Source organism: Rhipicephalus sanguineus, chromosome 4, assembly GCF_013339695.2.
Source record: "Rhipicephalus sanguineus isolate Rsan-2018 chromosome 4, BIME_Rsan_1.4, whole genome shotgun sequence".
NCBI classification, from domain to species: Eukaryota; Metazoa; Arthropoda; class Arachnida; order Ixodida; family Ixodidae; genus Rhipicephalus; species Rhipicephalus sanguineus.
The window spans coordinates 61,099,431-61,120,128 of NC_051179.1; the positions used below are offsets into that span (position 1 = coordinate 61,099,431).

General features: G+C 49.5%; 1 protein-coding gene across 15 annotated transcripts in view; it reads left to right on the forward strand.

Moving 5' to 3' along the window:
• The first annotated feature begins 3,489 nt into the window (after positions 1-3,489).
• LOC119390073 (clumping factor A) overlaps positions 3,490-20,698 on the forward strand; it is a 136,648-nt gene continuing 119,439 nt past the window's right edge. For 6 of the 15 annotated variants that reach the window (XM_037657609.2, XM_049414637.1, XM_049414638.1 and 3 more), the window contains exons 1-2: positions 3,496-3,681; positions 7,270-7,317. In XM_037657609.2, the coding sequence (XP_037513537.1) occupies positions 3,600-3,681; positions 7,270-7,317 (130 nt within the window). In that variant the 5' untranslated portion in view covers positions 3,496-3,599. Of the gene's footprint in view, positions 3,682-7,269; positions 7,318-20,698 lie in introns of all 15 variants that reach the window. The other 9 variants (XM_037657606.2, XM_049414634.1, XM_049414635.1 and 6 more) reach the window with 7 other exon arrangements.

The window sequence follows — 20,698 nt, forward strand, 5'->3', positions numbered from 1 at the left end:
TGAATGTTTTTGATTACGGCACGTACCGGTACTTTCTGTACTGTTGCACAAAAACGCTCGCTCGGGCCTGCCACGCACGAACAGCCTGGTAAACGTCTGCTTGCAACGTTTTACTGCGTGCAAACCGCACAATACGCGCTAAGTTTACGCCGGGACTACAAATCTGAGCAGAAGCGAACCACCGTAGAGAGCACGCCGCGGGCCGTCTGCTGTTTTGTTTGCCCCATACCGGTTTGTTTGCCCCATAAATCTGACGTCACTTCCGCCACACTTTTCGCAATGCATTGGGATACGATAGGGCCTCTCCTGAGCCATAATTCGCGCGGTGTAGCGCCAGTTTCTCTACTCAAGTAATCGAGCTGCCGCGACGCCAAGAGCCACTGACATCGCTCTCGAAAGACCACCGTCCGGTGCGAGGCCATCTTGTCTTGTTTCTTCGCACGACCCGCGTTGTAACGTACGTATACACAAATGAGACGGCCGTACCGCATCAGAAGCATTGTCACTGAAGGGCTAGCAGTTGAAAGAATCCATGGCCCATCGTCATACTTCTGGTCAACGCATGAACAGAATGTGAACAGATGTTAACGCCAAACCACTCAACGAAGTCGACGCGACGAAGGCGACGGAATCTGAACTATGTTGCCGATGTTGCGCCCTCACCCCCTCACACAGTAACTATTGAAAATAAAGAAATAAGAAGAGAAATTTCATCTGTGGCCGCTGTCGGAAGATGGCGCTACTTCAAAATGTCGCCGGAATGGTATGAACGGTTCACAATATGGTCGTTTTGGCACTAACTAATCAACTCTCTGTAATTATATTGTTTATTATCATGCGGCTTTAGATTAACTGGTGCGCTTGGTTAAGCCATAGCTAACATTTAATAATGTCGGCGTATATTGTGACGCAGCCATGAAATCGTAAAGAGTTGAAGAAAAATGACGCATCTTTGTGCCACTATGGTCCACTGTAATTCAGTGACTATATAAGGGCCAGCGCTTCTTAGATGGGTATGTGTAAACGTCTATACGTATGCGTCTGTAGTGAATTGTTTGTGTTGTAGGTTTTATACATGCGAATGAATTGTGTATGTATTGAATTGAATGTGCGTACTATGTGTCTGCCTAGTGAACATGTGCGTATCAACTTTCCGGTGTCCTTGAGTAATCCATGAATGGGCCCACCTCCCCGAAATGCCGTGTGCAGTATTGACGTACGCCGCCTCAGTCAGAAACAACTTTTTTTTTTAGTATTGTTTAATCCCTCTAGATGGCACCAGCTACCACCTACTTCGCGGCCGAGGCGCTCTCATAGCTCCACCTACTTATATGAAGTTGAACATCTATCTATCGAAACTATGCTCTGCTGCGCCGGGATTGTTTTGATGCGACAGAATGTACATTTTGGAGGCACAAACGCGTGGATAACGTCGCTACACCGTGTGACGCTTCGACAAATAAAGACAGCAAGCGTAACGTACAGTCTCCGGGTGAGAGCCCCTTTGCAGTATCCGTCTCTTTTAAAGTGAACGCCGTCTCGCTGGCCGAGCGAAACGTACGAGTTCCGTCGTTCCGTTTCGCGAGGTTTTCATCACTACAGGTTTGTCTGCTTGATTTTATTGTCATAGCGTTCGATATTAAGCTCAGCGGGACCGTTTTTTGTGACTGCCAGTGCCGCATACTCTTTATCAGTCGAGAATCGATGCGCTCGCTAGGCCTAAATCTATTGCTCGCTTCACTGGCTTGGCGTCAGCCATCTTGATTTTGACGGTTTCTCCATTGAAAAGGGAGGAACGGTTTCTCCATTTGAAGACGAACATTGGGGACATCGCCGTTTCTCCCTTAAAGGAGAGAGGGTCACCCCATTTTTTTTAAGAGTGTGGCATCGCAAGACAGAGCGAAAGCACGCTACGACATTCACCACCGACCTGTAACCTATGGCCATGGTGATTTAGTCTGGTTGTGGACTCCTACACGAAAACGCGGGTTGTGCCAAAAGTTTTTGGCCACTTACGATGGACCATTTGTTATAGTCAACAGACTCACAGAGGCCACCTACACAATAGCTCGCCTCACGGCGAGTGGTCGAAGATCTGCCAAGACCCAAGTTGTTCATGTCGCCCACCTGAAATTATTCACGCCGAGAGAAATCGACTGACTCGTCCAGCGGCCTTCGTCTAAGAGGAGAGGAATGTTGCGCATACGGACGAGGAGAACGAAGACCACAGTAAACGCGCTTGCCGCTCCAGGTTAGAAAGAGAGAAGAGGACGAGGTGAAAATCACCAACTAGTCGGCCGCTCCTGAGCTCACCCTCACGACGTAATAAACAGCCCCTTTCAACCTTGACGGTCTCCTTTAAGCGTAACAATATATATATATATATATATATATATATATATATATATATATATATATATATATATATATATATATATATATATATATATATATATATATATATATACACGGGTGGCCGGTAAACGGTTGTGCAGCGCGAGCAGTCGGTTTTTCAATCAAGAAACTCGCCAGCAGAAGCTGCTGTGTCGGCGTTGTCTCTCACTGACGAGGGCGCTTTCTCGTTCCTTGCGAGTGGGTAGTTCAGCGTTCATCGCAGAAAGAGCGTTTTCATAGTCAAAGCACTCCGTTCGCTCTCTCTCACCACACGGCGAGTGCTGAGGCGGTGGCGCCCTCTCTTGCGCTCAAGCTAATGGACAGGACACGATGATGCAAGCGGCAACAGGACACGTCGATGCCCGCCAACACGCCGAGACCAAAAAGTTCTTCGCCCCTAAAACGGGCCATGGATATATCCCCTCCTGCCATTCACTTCACAGGGAAAGTCTCGATTTCAGCATTCATATCGCTATGCCACATAAAAATCTCTGAAGATAAAGAGTGCAAAAAAGCACGGCCACGAAAAACAAACACACAGGACTAGCGCTGAGAGTGTTTGTTTTTGTGGTCGTGCTTTTTTGCGCTGTTTATCTTCAGTATGAATAACCACCCAGCCCAGTCAGCTACTTTAACAAAAATATCATTGAAACAAAAACAAAAATAGTAAGACTCTCACATGTCTGTGTGTTTGGGTTTTCATTGCTGTTGCTTCCTTTTTTTCTGAGCGTACCCTGCGACAACGCGCTAAGGCCTCATTAGAAGTGCGACAACTTAGTTTGTGAAAGTGTGATCCTACCTTTATTCACAATCACGACACCATAAGCTCTAAAAATCTGGGTTATGAATATCTCTTCATCTTTTCCCGTGCACTAAAGCCACTTATTTCTGCTGTTCAGGAACGCTAGCCTAATCAACATCTGTCTGCGCTAAAATATCAACAGCAGAAGTTTTTCTTCCAGTTCTTTGACATTTCAGAAACGAATGGTCTTGAAATGTTACACTTAAACATTAAGACTAAAGCTGTCCTTACTGAGACAAGCTGTCAGCTGTAGTTGTGCAAATGCGTCACTCAGTTACCTTCAAAGACTTCAACCAATGGCCGTTGTCGGCCTTCTCTAAACAAATGTATAGGGGCTGAAAACTGAACAGCATTCACTCGGCTTCATTTGGATAGCAGTAGTAGGAGCCTTTAGCAAGTCGCCATGGTCAAGCAGTGGTCGCGAAAGCTTTGGTTTGTGGGTTTGTGCGCGGTATTGTGCGCGACATTGATGGCTGCCGAAGGAGGTAAGCTATAATTTACTCAAAGCCTGATTCTAAACTTACCGTTTTGGAGAAGAATTCACCAAAGCAGCAATTTCAATACGTTGCTGTTCATAAAGATATACAGGTTAACGCTATTTTGTCATACGTAATTGCCAACCAAATTATGTACCCCCCCCCCCCCCCCCAGTATGGCTTAGAATAATAAGAGCTTTAAGAAGGTTACAGCTCTGATGTAAATAGGGGAGTTTTTTTATGCTTATTGATAATGGTTAGACAGTAAGCAATGAGAATCGAGTGAGCCTACACATGCCACAAAGGCTTGACCGTCAAACGAAACGTTAGAAAAATGTCCTCTGCAACATCAACGTTCACTATTCAGGGTGCCCCAGATAACTCGGGCCAAGCTATATAGCCGAAAAAAATGCTTACAGTACATATAACAGGTCCAACAGCGCTTTGCTAGAGACCGCCTTGAGCAAACTGGAAAATTTTTGTGTTACCACTGCTTAACTAATCAGGAAAAATAATAACGTTTTCTCATGTAATTACCGTAATTACCTAATCTGGCATGTGAAATATTGTGTCACGAGACACCGGGTTGCATCAGTGGTTACGGTCCTTGGCTAGTGACCTCAAAAGCGCGTGTTCGATCCCCGCAACGGCGGTAGCATTTCGATCGAGCCGAAATGCACGAGGCCCCTGTACTATGTTATGCCAGTGCACTTTAAAGAAACCCAGAAGGCAGAATTTATCAGGAGTCCTCCAATGCGTCATCTCTTATAGCCTTAGTCGCTTTGGAACGTCCAACTCCATAAGCCAAAGTGTACATCACATTCGAAAGCATCAAATCCGTTGTTTCCAGCAGGGGCGTAGCCAGGAAGAGGGTGTTTTGTGAGCGCTTTGTATATCCTCCTCTTCCCTTCCTTTTCACTCGTACTTTTTCGTATAGATATTACAGTGAACGAAACAAGTAATCCTTCGGCTTTACTAAAGCAGAAAAATGACTAAGATATTGTTTGAGAAGAGGCCGTCTTTCTTTTTTATTTTTTTACCGCTGGCATATAACGCCCCCCGAAAATATTTCTGGCGGCGCCATTAGTTTGAACAGTCCTAACTGCCTTTTGTGCGTTTCACAGTTGTGGCACCAAACGCGAACGAAATTTCGACGTGAGTTCTTGCAGAGAAATTGTCGGAGCAACTTCCTGAAATATAGCTCCGAATTAAGGTTTCTTGCAATGTCCCGGGCGGGTCGCTTTGCACATCAAAGCAGGGCATTTGATGAAGTGCGTCAGCAGTGCTGATAGGAGCAACGTGCACAGCGCTTCCGCTCCATAGACTCCCTCCGTCGGTTTCATCAACTATCGTCACGAGCATTAAAGCAGCTGTCTCTGCTCATGCTGTACAAGGAGTACAGAGAACGTATTCAACTTTACACTGATGGCTCCACAGTGCCCGGAGGGTCAAAAGAAGCAGTGATCTTCCCAGAAAAAACGGAGAGCTATCAATTTAAGACGTCTCACACGACTTCGTCGACTACCGTGGAGCTTGCGGTACTCTGCAGTGCATTACGAGCGGCGCTCACTAACACTCCCAGGTATAAATGCACATAATTACCCGATAAGTGGACGAGGGGACTGCCACCGCCGTAGCTACCTCATATATTTGATATATATTCTATATTATCGGTAACTAAAAGCGTAACCTCAGTTCCAGAGGCGACCGCTAGAGGCGACCGCTACAGGCGCAGCACGCGCGAATGAGAAGTCCTCTTCCTCTTGTTCTTCGAGCACTTTGATGATGATACTAACGCAGGCAAAACCACATATAGCATAGCCAACTGTAGCATGCGCACGCTCGCGCGAAAGAGAAGTCTTCTTCCTCTTGTTCTTCGAGCGCCTTGATGATGTCATTAGAGAGTTTGAGAACTGGAGACCCAAGACGCTGGGCCCCCAAGCCGCGTTGGGCAGCCTGCTCTTGCGTTCGGATGATCAGTAGAGTTTGAGAATTGGGCCAACGCAGGCTGCGTTGGGTCAAGCGCACGGAGCGCCACGCGTGACGAAATTTAAAATCATGCGAGACGCAGGCCATACTGCGCCGTGGCCCGCGCTCCGTCTGTGTCTTCTCGCTGGTGACCCAAGACGCCTTGGGGCCCCACGCTAGTTTTCAGTTTTTGCGTCTCGGGTCAACGCGAGCGCAAGAGCCCAACAGTGGCTTGGGTTCTGCGCATGCGCCCTGGCGGCTCGCAAGCTTCTAGGGTCCCCAAGCTCCTTGGGGCCCCAATTCTCAAACTCTCTATTATCGCAGGCAAAACCACATATAGCACAGCCAACAGTAGCATGCGGCGCTCGCTGCATTCTGGCAGTGCGCTTCGATACTAATAACATGAACGAAGAAGACAAGGCGGTGGAGCATCTCTGAGCCGGCTCCTCAATCATCATTCACTTCGGGAATATGGCGTGATTTTAGATGCAAAGCATCTTATGGCGGAGTTCAATCCGGTAGTGGTGATAGTTGTGGTGGTGTGCAGCATGACCACCCTTACTGCGCATGCGCAAACTCTCTCCGTACACGTCCGCTCCACACGCCCCTCTCCCCATCTCCGCTCCCACTCTCCCACTTACCACCTCTCCCCACCCCTAACTTCCACTTCCCCTTTCAACTCCCCCTCTGAAACGCGAGCTCGACATGCCGAAACGCTGCTTCTCATCGCCTCATGGTCCCCTTTAGCGGGAGATGGTGCGATTTCTTTTCGACATATGATTTCTTTTCTATTAGTTACCGATAACCCTCGTAAATAAAAAAAAATTAGCACAACTTGCACTAGTTCGCGGAAGGCTGGGTCACAGCAGAGCGTGTGGGCACATAGCTGGTCCTGGCTTGGTTTGGCTTTTACCCTCTCACCTCTTTCTTTTTACCGTCCTTTGCTATAATATACTATACATGACTATGCTTTCCCTCTTTTTTCTATCTTTTTTTTCTGTTTCGTTCTATCTCTTCCTCTCTGTGTATTTCTTTCTCGGTATTTCTATCTTTTTATCTCTGCCTATTTCTGAGTTTTTCTTTCTTTCTCTCTCTCTCTCTGTACTCGTTCTCCCCTCTTCCTTTCCCTGCTCCTCACTCTCACATCTGTCCCCCTCATCCTCAAATTCCTTTCCCACCCCACTCCTATACTATAGTATACAGGGCTACGCTATGCTCTGCTAGCGGGTCTGGACAGGTTAGTGGTTACGACGTTCACCTTTGGATCATGGGGACGCGATTGAGCGCGTGCCGGTTCATGATAATAATTTTCTATCTACGAAACACGGCAAATCTCGACCATAACAGTTCTGCTGTAAAGTCTGGTAGAAATATGTTCTTGGCACTGCGGTATTCATTGAGTAAGGCTCGACATACGTGCTACTCAAAATGCAAAGCACGATTATTGTATGATCGCAGTCGGGCTCCTGTGTAGCTTATTGCATCATACATATGGAGTGCATAGTTGCATTTTCAATATCGTCTGTATAAAGACTATAGGCATCTCACTCTCAAATTCATATAGGTATGAAGATTTTAGTAACATATTTTGTTATTTATGTCCTAATTTCTTGAAAAAAACCTTAACAGAATCCAAGCCAACCGAAGTCAGTAGCAGTGACCAAGATTCTAACAGCGGTAAGTCAGCCTACAAATAACTCCTCAGTGCTAAGCGCACCTGTAAGCTCCACGTCCCTCACAACCAAAGAACTTGCTTTCCGGATTCACAAGTGAGGTCGGAAATTTCATTTAATGTAATTACTAATCTGCACGATAACAATGCAGTGATTACAGAAAGAAATAGGCTCCGCTTTACACGACGGTTTACGAGAAAGAAGAGGCGCTGAAACGTAACTGCGATTAAGTCGTGTATCGGTACAACCTTGAGCATGCGTATAGCAGAGCAAAACTATTCAGCATCCCTGAGTCAATATGTTCTTACTTTCAAGTATCTGTGAGAGCACTTCAGCACTGCTATCACGGCGGCTAAACCCAGTACGATCCCTTGGTTTGTATACCCAACTGAAATAGCCATAAACACTATGTTGCGATCAGAATATAGCCAAACAGCCAAGTTCTCTCAGAGAAGTTAGTATGACGCGGTGCATCATTAAAGGCATATATTAAAGGCGTTTATTAGACGCGACGGCAAATCATACCACGTAAAATCACGATTCATAGACCAACGCTTCCAGAATATTGTCACGTGGTTGTGACCGCGAAGGAGGATGCAGCAGGACTGGGAAATGTGAAACTCTTTATTAGGGCGAACTTGGGCTCCGGAAAATGAAAAGTCAAGGTACAAGCAATTCACGCCCTACACTGATAGCGGCGAGAACAGTCGTCGGTTGTCGAGAATTCTGATCATCGCTGGAACGCGTCGACTTTTATACATAGCCATAGAACCTTCCCGCGTTATCGCCGGCACTCGCGCAAGCTCCAGCATAAACTTGACTATTTGCGGCTTGTGCGTAATCTTCAAAGAATGATATGAAACAATCACGAAGCTTCCCAAACATTGGGGCGCGTTATGCGCCGAGCGTTGCTAACATTTCTCGTGGGTGAAACCCGAAACATCAAAATAAAGCAATGAACTCGCGTGGCAGTGTGAATAAAGAAGAATAAACTTTATCACATGAAGAGACCCCCACTGTGAACCTAATGAATATGTTGCAGCCGCGATACCAAAAGAAAAAAAACTTTCTATTATGGCATCGTTAAATTTGTGTAAGCAGAGTAAAAGCCCTATATAGTATAAGATGTCAAGCCGACCTAGAGGATTGCACACATCAGGAAAAATCCGACTTTGCGAAAATTTGATGCAGAGCCAAATCACTTCCTTGTTCCGCAATTCACATTGAGTGAGCCTTTGTTCAATTTTACGCTATTTTCACGCAGTACTACGTCTGTTAGCAAGACTCTTCGCCGAACAGACGCCTGTGTAGACCTTCTTGTGTACAGTTTATTTTTTTCACATTTATATCCTATGTACTACAAATAACATCTCCTATACTTTCCTTGGCATTATTTTCTGTTAGTTCTTATAATATTGTGTCTAACAAAGAAAAACGAGCCCTTGAAAAGTCACCTTTATTCCTTCATTCGTAGCGAGGGTCTCGTTCTGGCAGACTTGGTGCCTTCAGGTAGCATACGAGGGATTCGCCTAGCCTTCTTGCTCTTTGAAATGGCAGAGCGACCGCTATGGGCATGTGTTACGCCCGGGCTGAAATTCTATATTCCCTTCAGTTGCGAACTTGATGGATTGTCTGTAAATGTGTCAAGTTTACAAAATATATAATATAAAGTACTTAATATCTCATTGCAAGAAATTGAACGTTGTAATATGTTAATTTGCAAGCTTTTTAGCTACTTATAACAATTACTATGTAATTAAAGATCTCCTTATTCGGATGCCAATCACATTCCGTTTTCTGTCAGGATAATCGACTATCGGGCTCGATGCACATGGGGAAGTTATTGGTTGTATCCATTCCGAGAAAACAAATGTAATTTTCGCGTTGTAACCGGAACGGGGCATGTCGAACGGCGTAGCGTCTTCAGGAAAAGTGATGCTATGTACTAATACGGAGGACAATTAAGTGAATATGTGCTATACGTCCACTTAGGAAGCGTGTACAAATGTGTATATCGAGTTTAAAGCCGGATGAAGCAACACGCGGCGTGTGATAAGCCTCTACAGCTGATGTGCAGAATTGTACACACTGCCGCTGCCGGAAAAAGTTTTTCGTTAGCTATAAGAAGCTTTCCTTCTCAGAAATTTGTATGGATTTTCTCTTAGCTACGAGGGACATACGAACAGGTTCATAGCAATTTTTACCTTTGACCGAACCTTCCTCCACTTTGCGGCCATCGGCAGAATAGATTTGCCGTTTACGAAAAACGTTATGCCTGAACACCCGAGCCCTGTATATTGCCACGGGCCAACCTGAGCCTGGAGGGCGCTTGTGACCCAGCAGCAACGAGCACTGTGAAAGGTGCTGCTGGCCGATCATTTACTGCTACATGACACGTTGCATCAAATATTCCTTGGTTGTGACTGTCTGGGTATGGGCGGTGAACGCTGATATGCGTGTGCGAGTATCAGTTGTTCTCCCCTTCCCTTTTTGTTTCTCCTTTCTTTTTATCCCTTCCCCCCGCGAAGTGGTTGCAAACCGGGTACAACCTCATTAACCTCCCTGCCTTTCCTTTTCCTTTCTCTCTCTCTACATCAAAGGCAATCCGATACTACTGCGTCGTGGAGTGGAACTAAGGAAAACCTGCCAATAAAATATGTGCCACTTAGCTTAGTGTTATGCTCCGACAGCGAACTAACTCTATTATCCGCATCGGTTTTCTTCATGACATATACGGGTGAACGGTTGTGCAGCGCGAGCAGTCGGTTTTTTCCATCAAGAAACTCGCTAGCAGACGCTGGCTGCTTCGGCGTTGTCTCTCGCGGGCGAGGGCGCGTTCTCGTTCTCGCAGTTCTCGTTCTCGCAGTTCATCGCAGAAAGAGCGTTTCCGCAGAAAGAGCGTTTCCCGTGAACTGAAGCCACTTATTTCTGCTGTTCAGGAACGCTAGCCTAATCAACATCTGTCTGCGCTAAAATATCAACAGCAGAAGTTTTTAGGAGCGGAGCTCCTTATAGCATCACCTGGTTGGTCGTCGCTCCATCCGGCATGTCCCCGCCGTCGCGTCTCCCGTATCATTCAATAGATGGTGCCGTCCCATAGAGATACATGCAAACTGCAGTTGGGTGACGATATACTAGATGGCGCTGTCCCATAGAGATAGAATATATATATATATATATATATATATATATATATATATATATATATATATAAATAAAATAAAAAATAAAGAAATAAAAATTAAAGAAAATAAAACAAGAAGAAAAAAAGGAAAAAGGAAAAATAATCAAAGCGGCGTATCGCTTTGATTACTGCTGGGCGAAACCACTGAACCTTTCACGGTGTAACCATGATTGCTTCAGGAGCTTCGCCCAAGCTCTTCATCATTCACCCGTGGATATGCTGTAATTTTTCTTCCAGTTCTTTGACATTTCAGAAACGAATGGTCTTGAAATGTTACAATTGAACATTAAGACTAAAGCTGTCCTTACTGAAACAAGCTGTCAGCTATGGTTGTGAAAATACGTCACTTAGTTACCTTCAAAGACCTCAACCAATTTCCGTTGTCGGCCTTCTTTAAACTAATGTCTAGGGGCTGAAAACTGAACAGCATCCAATCAGCTTCATTTGGATAGCGGTAGTAGGAGCCTTTAGCAAGTCGCCATGGTCAAACATTGGTCTCGAAAGCTTTAGTTGGTGACTTTGTGCGCGGTATTGTGCGCGACATTGACGGCTGCCGAAGGAGGTAAGTTATAATTTACTCAAAGCCTGATTCTAAACTTACCATTTTGGAGAAGAATTCCACAAAGCAGAAATTTCGATACGTTGCCGTTCGTAAAGATGGACATGTTAACGCTATTTTGTCATACGTAATTGCCAACCAAATTATGTCCCCCCCCCCCCCCCCCCCGCCCAGTATGGCTTAGAATAATAAGAGCTTTAAGGCAGTTATAGCTCTGATGTAAATAGGGGAGTTTTCTTGATGCTTATTGACAATGGTTTGAGTATAAGCAAGGAGAATCGAGTGAGCCTACACATACCACATTGGCTTGACCGCCAAAGGAAACGTTAGAAAAATGTCCTCTGCAACAACAACGTCCACTATGTAGGGTGTCCCAGCTAATTCTAGCCAAGGTATATAAGCAAAAAAAAAGCAAATAGTACATATAACAGGTCCAACAGCTCTTTGCTAGAGACCGCCGTAAGCAAACTGGAGAATTTTTGTGTTACCACTGCTTAACTAATCAGGAAAAATAGTAACATTTTCTCACGTAATTACCTAATCTGGCATGTGAAATATTGTGTCACGAGGCACCGGGTTGCCTTAGTGGTTGCGGTTCTTGGCTAGTGACCTCAAAAGCGCGTGCTCGATCCCAGCAACGGCGGTAGCGTTTCGATCGAGCCGAAATGCACGACGTAAGGTGGCAAATGGGGCTAGTTGGAACGTACTCGCCATGTTCAGCGCAAAAAAAGGACACGAAAACACAAGTGTGTCGTGCACTTCCTTGTGTTTTCGTGTCCTTTTTTTGCGCTAAACATGGCGAGAAATGCACGACGCCCCTGCACTATGTTATGCCAGTGCACTTTAAAGAAACCCAGAAGGCAGAATTTATCAGGAGCCCTCCACCGCGTCATCTCTCATAGCCTTAGTCGATTTGGAACGTTCAACCCCCCAAGCCGAAGTGTACATCACATTCGAAAGCATCAAGTCCGTTGTTTCCAGCAGGGGCGTGGCCAGGAAGAGGGTGTTTTGTGAGCGCTATGTATACCCTCATCTTCCCTTCCTTTTCACTCGTCCTTTTTCGTATAGATATTACAGTGAACGAAACAAGTAATCCTTCGGCTTTACTAAAGCAGAAAAATGACTAAGATATTGTTTTAGAACAGGCCCTCTTTCTTTTTAATTTTTTTTTACCGCTGGCATATAACGCCCCCCGAAAATATTTCTGGTGGCGCCATTAGTTTCCAGTGCCAAAGAACAGTCCTAACTGCCTTTTGTGCGTTTCATAGTTGTGGCACCAAACACGAACGAAATTTCGATGTGAGTTCTGGACATCAGCGCTCTCAAAAGATGTTTTGAAAAAGTAATTGTACTCTGTCGCTTACCTGGCAACCCCGCGAGCGACAAGCTCTTGGTGGTGGTGGTGAAAACATTTTTATTAGTGAAAATTAGCCAGAGAGTTGCAGTGTGAGGCACTGCATGCTTGAGTGGCCAGACCCTATTCCGGGACGCCAATGGAGCTGGCCGCTGCCCGAGCGCGCGTCACCAAGGAGCGTTGAGCATCTAAGGTGGAGCAGCCGAGCAGGTACTCCTCCCAAGCCTCTCTAGTTGGGATGGGGAAGGGGGATGAGAAGGGAAGTGGGTTGGAGGGGCACGAAGCTACGACGTGATAGGTGTCGGCGAGGACCTGACAGGTCGAGCAGGTGCCATTGATTTCCGGCAAAAAGTGCCTGGCGACCGCCGGACTAAGATAGGTGTTTGTCTGGAGGCGGCGTAGCAGTCGTTCGTCCGCCTTCTCCAGACCACGTGCGGGATCTGGGTAGAGGCGGCGCGAAGCACGGTAATAAGCCAGAATTTCGCGGAAGCGCGTCAAATTCGTATTGCCAGATTCCGTCTCGGGACATGGAGGGGCAACGGCCCGGGTGAGAGAAGCGCGGGCAGCGGCATTCGCCGCCTCGTTGCCGGGGAGGCCCGAGTGGCCTGGGGTCCATACTATGCGAATGGGGTGAGGGTTAAAGCGCCAAGAGGCTGCCCGAAGCAGGCGAGCCGCCAGCGGGGCGATTGAACCCTGAAGGTACTGAGAACAGGCCGAGCGCGAGTCCGTCAGGATGGTGCGTGAGGTGGGATGCGAGGCGGCCAAAGCAATGGCAACCTCCTCAGCTTGCGTTGCAGTGTCGCCTCTAAATGAGAGGCCATCGACGTGTTTTCCCTCTGTGATCACGGCGGCCGTGAAGTGACCCGAGGGGGAGGGGCCCGAGACGTCCACGTAGAAAACGCCAGGACGATCGGAGTGTCGCGCCTGAAGGGCCGCGGAGCGTGCTAGTCTACGGCCGGGATGTAGCTCAGGGTTCATGTTGCGGGGCAGTGGTTCCACCCATAGTTTTTGACGCCAGAGTTCCGGTATCGGTGTAAGAGTGTCCTCATCAGATATCGCGTTCAGGCCAAGCCTGTGTAGCAGACGGCGCCCTGAAGGCGTCTGCGACAGACGGTTGATTTGACTAACGCTATGAGCTTCCCGCAGCTCTGCAAAGGAGTTGTGCACCCCCAATGCCGCGAATCGGCTGTTGGAGGTGGCAATGGGAAGGTCTAGTGCGCGTTTGTAGACTGAACGGAGGAGGACGTCCAGTTGGCGCTCGTGGTGACGACGCAGGCGAAGATAAGGCGAGGCGTAGAGGACGCGGCTAGTCACAAACGCGTGGGCCAACCGCAGGGACTGGGTCCCGCGGAGGCCACCGCGCCTGGTAGAGACACGCCGTATCATACGGCTCACTTGTTCGCTGGTGCGTCGGAGGCCTGCTATTGTGCCCTTGGGATCCAAGGATGATGTGAGGTGAAGCCCAAGAATTCGTATGTTTTCGACTGACGGGATGAGACCGGACGGAAGAAAAATCTGTGGTGGCGGTAAGCGGGAGACCGAGAGAAGAGCCGATTTAGCTGGAGAGCACTCCAGGCCGCATGAAGCAGCGTAGGTGTCCATCAGAAGGGCAGCCTTTTGCAGGCGTTCTTCGATTTGCGCTGGGGAGCCAGTGTTAGTCCAAATTGTGATATCGTCAGCATATAATGCGTGGTGTATTCCCTCGACTTCGCGCAGAAGGGAAGGGAGGTTCTTCATGGCCAGGTTAAAGAGTAGGGGTGACAGGACTGCCCCTTGCGGTGTACCCCGTGTGCCTAATAGGTATGGGCCGTGTTCGGTAGAATCAAGGCGGATGAAGGCGGCGCGATGAGATAGAAAGGCGCGAATGTAGTTGAATGCCTTCTGTCCACAGTCTGTGGTAGATAGGTTAGAAAGAATACTACTGTGTCTGACATTGTCGAACGCCCCTCGAAGATCGAGAGCTAGCACGGCTTTATCGTTGCGGCGCATAGTGGTCGGGTCTATAATATCGTGTTGAAGCTGAAGCAGGACGTCCTGCGCCGACAGATGCGGGCGAAAACCAAACATCGTGTCGGCAAAGGTCCCCCTGGCCTCCAGGTAGACGGAAAGGCGTTCGCGTACCATAGTTTCCATAAGCTTGCCGGCGCAGGAGGTAAGTGAGATGGGTCTCAGTGCCTCGATGCTTACCGGCTTGCCCGATTTAGGTATGAATGTAACGAGCGATGTTTTCCATTCCGATGGGAGCGGGGAGCCGTCCCATATCGAATTGATCAGGTGGAGTAGCGAGAGGTGTGCCTGGTCGGGAAGGTTGGCCAGGAGCGACACTGTGATGCCGTCCCGTCCAGGGGCCGTGCCCCGTCGCATTTTCGCCAGTGCAGCTCGTAGATCGGAGAGCGTGTATGGGGCGTCGAGATCGGCGTTAGGGGCCCCGGAATACGCATATTCTGGGCCTGCGGGATCAACCGTGCGACTGATGTATCGGTCACAAAGTTCTTGCGAGAGTTGATCTGTAGTGCCCTGGTAGGCATGCAGAGCGCGGCGGAGCTGGCGTTGCGTTTCTCCCCGGGTGGTGGAGGGATCCAGAAGGCTACGAAAGAGTCGCCACGTACTCTTAGAACTCATTTGGTTTGCCGCCTTCGTGCAGGTGTCGATCCAGTTTGAATCGGAAAGCTGCGCACAGTATGCCGCCGCCTCTGCGGTGAGCGCCTCGATGCGAGCGCGAAGTTTTCGATTGAGTTTGTTACGCTTCCAGCGCTTTATAAGCCCGCGGCGAGCGTCCCAGAGGTGTAGAAGGTGTGGATCAATTGCGGGAGTCAAATTGGAGGTCGTGAGGGTGCGAGTGTTCGCTCGCTGCGTATGGAGGACGTATGACGCCCACTCCGCGTATTCGCCCGAGTCGGGGATCGCGGGAAATGGTTGCATTCTGAATTTGGTCCAATCTGTGAGGCAGGCCTGGCCCCGGTGTTGGCGCATTTTCTGCCGCGGCGTGAAGCAAATGCGGATCATAAAATGGTCGCTGCCCAAAGTCTCGCCCAAATTTTCCCATGTAGCATCGCGGATGTTACGAGTGAGGGAGAGGTCGGGACATGTGTCACGTGTGACCGAATTGCCGGAACGCGTGGGCTGTGCCGGATCGGTAAGCAGCGTGAGGCTAAGCGAGGAGATAAGCTCCTTGAGCTCTCTGCCCCGGGCCTTCTCATAGTGGTAACCCCAGTGAGGGCTGGGGGCGTTGAAGTCCCCAACAATCACCAGGGGTTGACGGGCCGCCGTACGCAGCGCCCGATGAAACAGATGTGCAAACGAGGCCCCCGCAAGACGAGGGGGACAGTACACGTTTAAGATATGTATTGATGGTTGGCCTCTCTGTTGAGGCAGCACTGATATCATACAGTAGTCATATGGGAGATCCAGATCGAGGTCGATCTGTATCGCCGTGTACGCCTTATGCACTAGGAGGCATGCGGTAGTGCCTCCCATATAGGAGCAGTATCCAGAAAGGGTTGGAGTCGCGCCAGATTCTTGGAGTGCCAAGACGGCCGGCTGAGAGCCAAGGGAGTGGAGGAAGAGAGAAAGGTGCGAGCGCTTTCGCCTGTTCCCGAATCCTCTAGGGTTCCACTGTATGATCTCAAATTTCGAAGGCAAATTTGAAAGGGATGTACGGTTGGTAGCCATCGTGAATATCCTAGGTTTTAGATTTGGTCCTCCATGTCCCGCTCAGAGCCTTGAGAGGCAGGTAGGGGTACGGAGGCCGGATTGTCTGGCGGCAAGGTGGTGGTAGCCACTTTACGACGACGTCGAGGAGCTGAACCCGCACTGTTCACCGAAGAAGAGCGGGAACGCGATGCTTTCGGTTGAAACTGAGTGGTCGCCCAAGCTTGAATAGCTTGAGTGACCTCTACTACTATGCGTTGGACAGAGAAGTTAGTAATGAGGTGATTGATCGAGGCTTCGACGCGCGTAAGGCGTTCCTCTATGCGCGGGACGCGGTCCTCGCTGGGCTGAGTTGGGTTAGTGGGCAAGGGAGCCTGAGGTGCCCCAGAAACTGCCGGAGCTGCCGGAGTAGGTTCGTCAGCCACTGGAGCTGGGGGGTTCTTCGGAGTGTACGTAGCGCGAGGGCTAGGCTTTGAGGTAGCCGGCGTAGCTGCCTGGACAGGGGCGGCAGTACCGGGTGGCTTGGCAGTGCGCTGTTGTTGGGGTGCAAGTTGTTTAGTTAAGAGTGAGAGTTGTTTAGTTAGGAGTGCATTTTGCTTTTGAAGTTCCGCAACTTGCTGGCGAAGGGTCGCAAGCTCGGGGGAGGGAGCATCGACAGCGGGGGGTGAAAGAGGCTGGGAAGCAGCAACCCCTGCCCAACTGCTCACCTGAGGTACCGCCGCCGGTGCGACGAGCGGTGGGAATGCCTGGGTGTTGGCCGGTTGCGATGCACCTGTCTGATGCATGCGGGTGCCTTCGGAAGATGAAGTGGGCCCTCGAGATGTCGAGGGTGGCTTGGTCTTTCGATATTTGGCCGCGCAGCCACTGGTCCCAGTCTCGTGGGCGCCGTGGCAGAGGAGGCACTTGAGGTGGCAATCGTGGTCAGTGAGGCCCTCGGGGGCGGGGATCCCACACTTGGCACATTGCGTTGGAGTGGGGTGAGGGCACTCTGGCGGTCGATGGCCGATGGTGCCGCACCTAGTGCAAGCCGGGACGGTTTTCTTGTAAGGGCGGATATACGTCGCCACGCAGTGGTAGAAGAGGAAGCGGGGCAACTTCGTGCCTTCGAAAGTCACCACCGCCGCCGCGGACTCTCCGAGTTTTCGGACCGCGAGGATGGTTCCTCGAGGCCAGTACAGTTCCGATTTGATTTTCTCCGGGGTTTCAGCAGGGTTGATGGTGATCACACCCCTGCACGTATCCCCTGATGCCTTGGCGTGGCCTCGGACGGGCAGCTGTTGACCCCCACTTGCAGCTGGAAGTCCCCGAGGAGTTTTTGAGCCATAGGCAGCATGGTAGTGCTGCAGACCAAGATATTTTGCTCCCAGATTGGCCACACTTGAACTAGCGTGGTGGATCGATCGCCCAGGTAGTTCCGGATCGCGTCGCCCGCGCGATCGGCCGGGACACATGTGCGTAGCTCGCAGGGAACGCGAGGTTTCACGACCACGATGTAGTCATCTCGAGAGAGGCGGGGCGTCTGACGCGGACGCCACTTGTGTTGCCTCGCCGGCAGCGAGGATGAAGCAGAGGTGGGCGCACCACCGGTGGGTCGGCACGCCGGCGCTCCTTGCGCAACTGGGGGATGGCAACCAGCTGCGGCGCCTCGCTGTTGCTGGGACGCAGACTCGGATTGCGCTTGCTTGCGTTTCCATATTCTCACCATATCCTCGAGATATTCGTCTTCTGAGGGCATAGCCTCTGAGGGCATAGCTTGTTCGGGGGATGGAATCTCCATCGACAGTACTTGCGTTGAGGCAGGGTCATAGCCCGTAACCACGTTGGCAGCCGCCATCGCAGGGCCGGGAGCCGCCCCGACGGGCTCCCCCAGCGAGGCGGCCTTGCAGCCGGGAGTGAAAAATGTCCTTCAAGTTCCAGAAGCTGGGCCCACCTGGACGAGGGTGGTGTCTAGGTGAAGCGTAGAACTTGGTGGTGACGATAAGCCCGGATTTGAGGGGTATGGTGGTGGTGGCCCGCAGAAATTGAAGGAAATCTGCGGAGCCGGTGCGGCGTGCGTCCGTCACCATCCAGCGCTCACAGCGCCCTCAAGCTCTTGGCGTTGCCAATTCGAAATAACACTTCAATTTATACTCCTTGGAAGCGTAAGGCTGAGATCACAACGTATAACGTAATAGAAAACAGTGCCACAAGCACAACCGCTAGATTCAAACGCACAGCCCCGCCACGGTGTTCTAGTGGTTATGGCGCTCGACTGCGGACCCGAAGGTCGCGGGATCGAATCCCGGCCGCGGCGGCTGCATTTTCGATGGAGGCGAAAATGTTTGAGCCCCGTGTACTTAGATTTAGGTGCACGTTAAAGAACCCCAGGTGGTCGAAATTTCCGGAGCCCTCCACTACGGCGTCTCTCATAATCATATCGTGGTTTTGGGACGTTAAACCCCAGATATTATTATTATTAGATTCAAACGCACATGGCGCGTCCTCTCGCGCACTCCGAAAACGGTATGATGGGTTCTGGTTTCCCGGGCCACCACCGCGGAGGCGCCGATAGGGCGCCTAGTTGATTGAAGACACCTGCAAATGAAAAATTTCGAGCCAGCCCTCGCCGAGAAGCAACTTTGAACCCAAATCGCTTTTCGTGGAAGAAGTAAACGCAGGAATATTTTTCCGGTTTTGGCGCTCGACTGCGGACCCGAAGGTCGCGGGATCGAATCCCGGCCGCGGCGGCTGCATTTTCGATGGAGGCGAAAATGTTTGAGCCCCGTGTACTTAGATTTAGGTGCACGTTAAAGAACCCCAGGTGGTCGAAATTTCCGGAGCCCTCCACTACGGCGTCTCTCATAATCATATCGTGGTTTTGGGACGTTAAACCCCAGATATTATTATTATTAGATTCAAACGCACATGGCGCGTCCTCTCGCGCACTCCGAAAACGGTATGATGGGTTCTGGTTTCCCGGGCCACCACCGCGGAGGCGCCGATAGGGCGCCTAGTTGATTGAAGACACCTGCAAATGAAAAATTTCGAGCCAGCCCTCGCCGAGAAGCAACTTTGAACCCAAATCGCTTTTCGTGGAAGAAGTAAACGCAGGAATATTTTTCCGGTTTCCTTGAGCATCACAGCTAACGGATGTAGAGGTGTTCCCCCTTGACTAATACATTTGAGTCTTACTTCGTCCCTTCAGGTTTAATAATTACATTCAGGCAAAATGAAGGAAAGAAGTGTTATATGTAAGGGCTCGTTTTTCTTTGTTATACACAATATTAATCAGCACTAACAGACAATAATGCCAAGGAAAGTATAGAGGATGTTATTAGTAAATGTAAGGTAAATGTGAAGAAAGAAAAGCGGACGAAAATATAACTTACCGCGGGCAGGGACCGAACCTGCGACCTTCGAATAACGCGTTCGATGTTCTACCAACTGAGCTACCGCGGCGGCCATCCCCCCGTCCACTTTATAGGGTATTAACACTTCTTTCCTTCATTGAACACTTCTGTCCTTTTCTTGAAATTAACACTTCTTTCCTTCATTCATAGCGAGGGTCTCGTTCTAGCAGACTTCATGCTTTCAGGTGGTATGCGAGGGATTATTGGTCAGCTGCCAGCGCGTAATAAGTTCACGTGCTACGTGACGCCAACAGGCAGAAAAAGAGTGTTTCACACTCGCCCTCATGGCTACTGGCGGCGCTGACTGACGCTCCCACGTTTAAATGTACATATATACCCTATAAAGTGGACGGGGGGATGGCCGCCGTGGTAGCTCAGTTGGTAGAGCATCGAACGCGTTATTCGAAGGTCGCAGGTTCAGTCCCTGCCCGCTGTAAGTTATCTTTCCGTCCACTTTTCTTTCTTCACATTTACCTTACATTTACTACTAATAACATCCTCTATACTTTCCTTGGCATTATTGTCTGTTAGTGCTCATTATTATTGCCACGCCCACTTCTTGTTTTATTTTGATGTATTCGGGTTTGACCAGCAAGGACGGTCATCAACGCTTGACGCTGTCCGTGAAGCAGTGTTCGAGCGCCCAGACCCGCGGAAAACAGCTGCCATCGCCAACTTCGCGCCACCCACCGATAAGAAGGCCGTGCGCCGATTTTTCGGCTTATGCGCCTATTACAGACGCTTCGTCAAAAACTTTTCACGGCTCGCCGAACCACTGACGCTTCTCACGAAGACTAACGTGGAATTCAGGTGGGAAACGGCGCAAGTGCAAGCCTTTCAAGAACTTAAACGACGCCTGCAGACGCCAACCATACTTGCGCATTTCGACGATTGCGCCGATACGGAAATACACACCGACGCAAGCAGTGTAGGGCTCGGTGCCGTCCTTGTGCAAAAGACTGACGGCCTTGAAAGGGTTATCAGTTATGCTAGTCGGTCACTATCCAAGGCAGAAGCCAACTATTCCACAAGAGAAAAGGAATGCCTTGCCATTTGTAAACTTGTGTGACTGTATGTGTTGTGTGGTTATCACTGTATATATCATAATCGTCACCCAGCACCTGGAGTAGCATGTCAGGCGAACAGCCAGGCAAACATCTCCAGCTTCATTAAAATGTTTATCTCTCTCTCTTGCCATCCTCTGGGCTACGTCAAAGTTTCGCCCCTACCTCTATGGCAGGCCCTTCA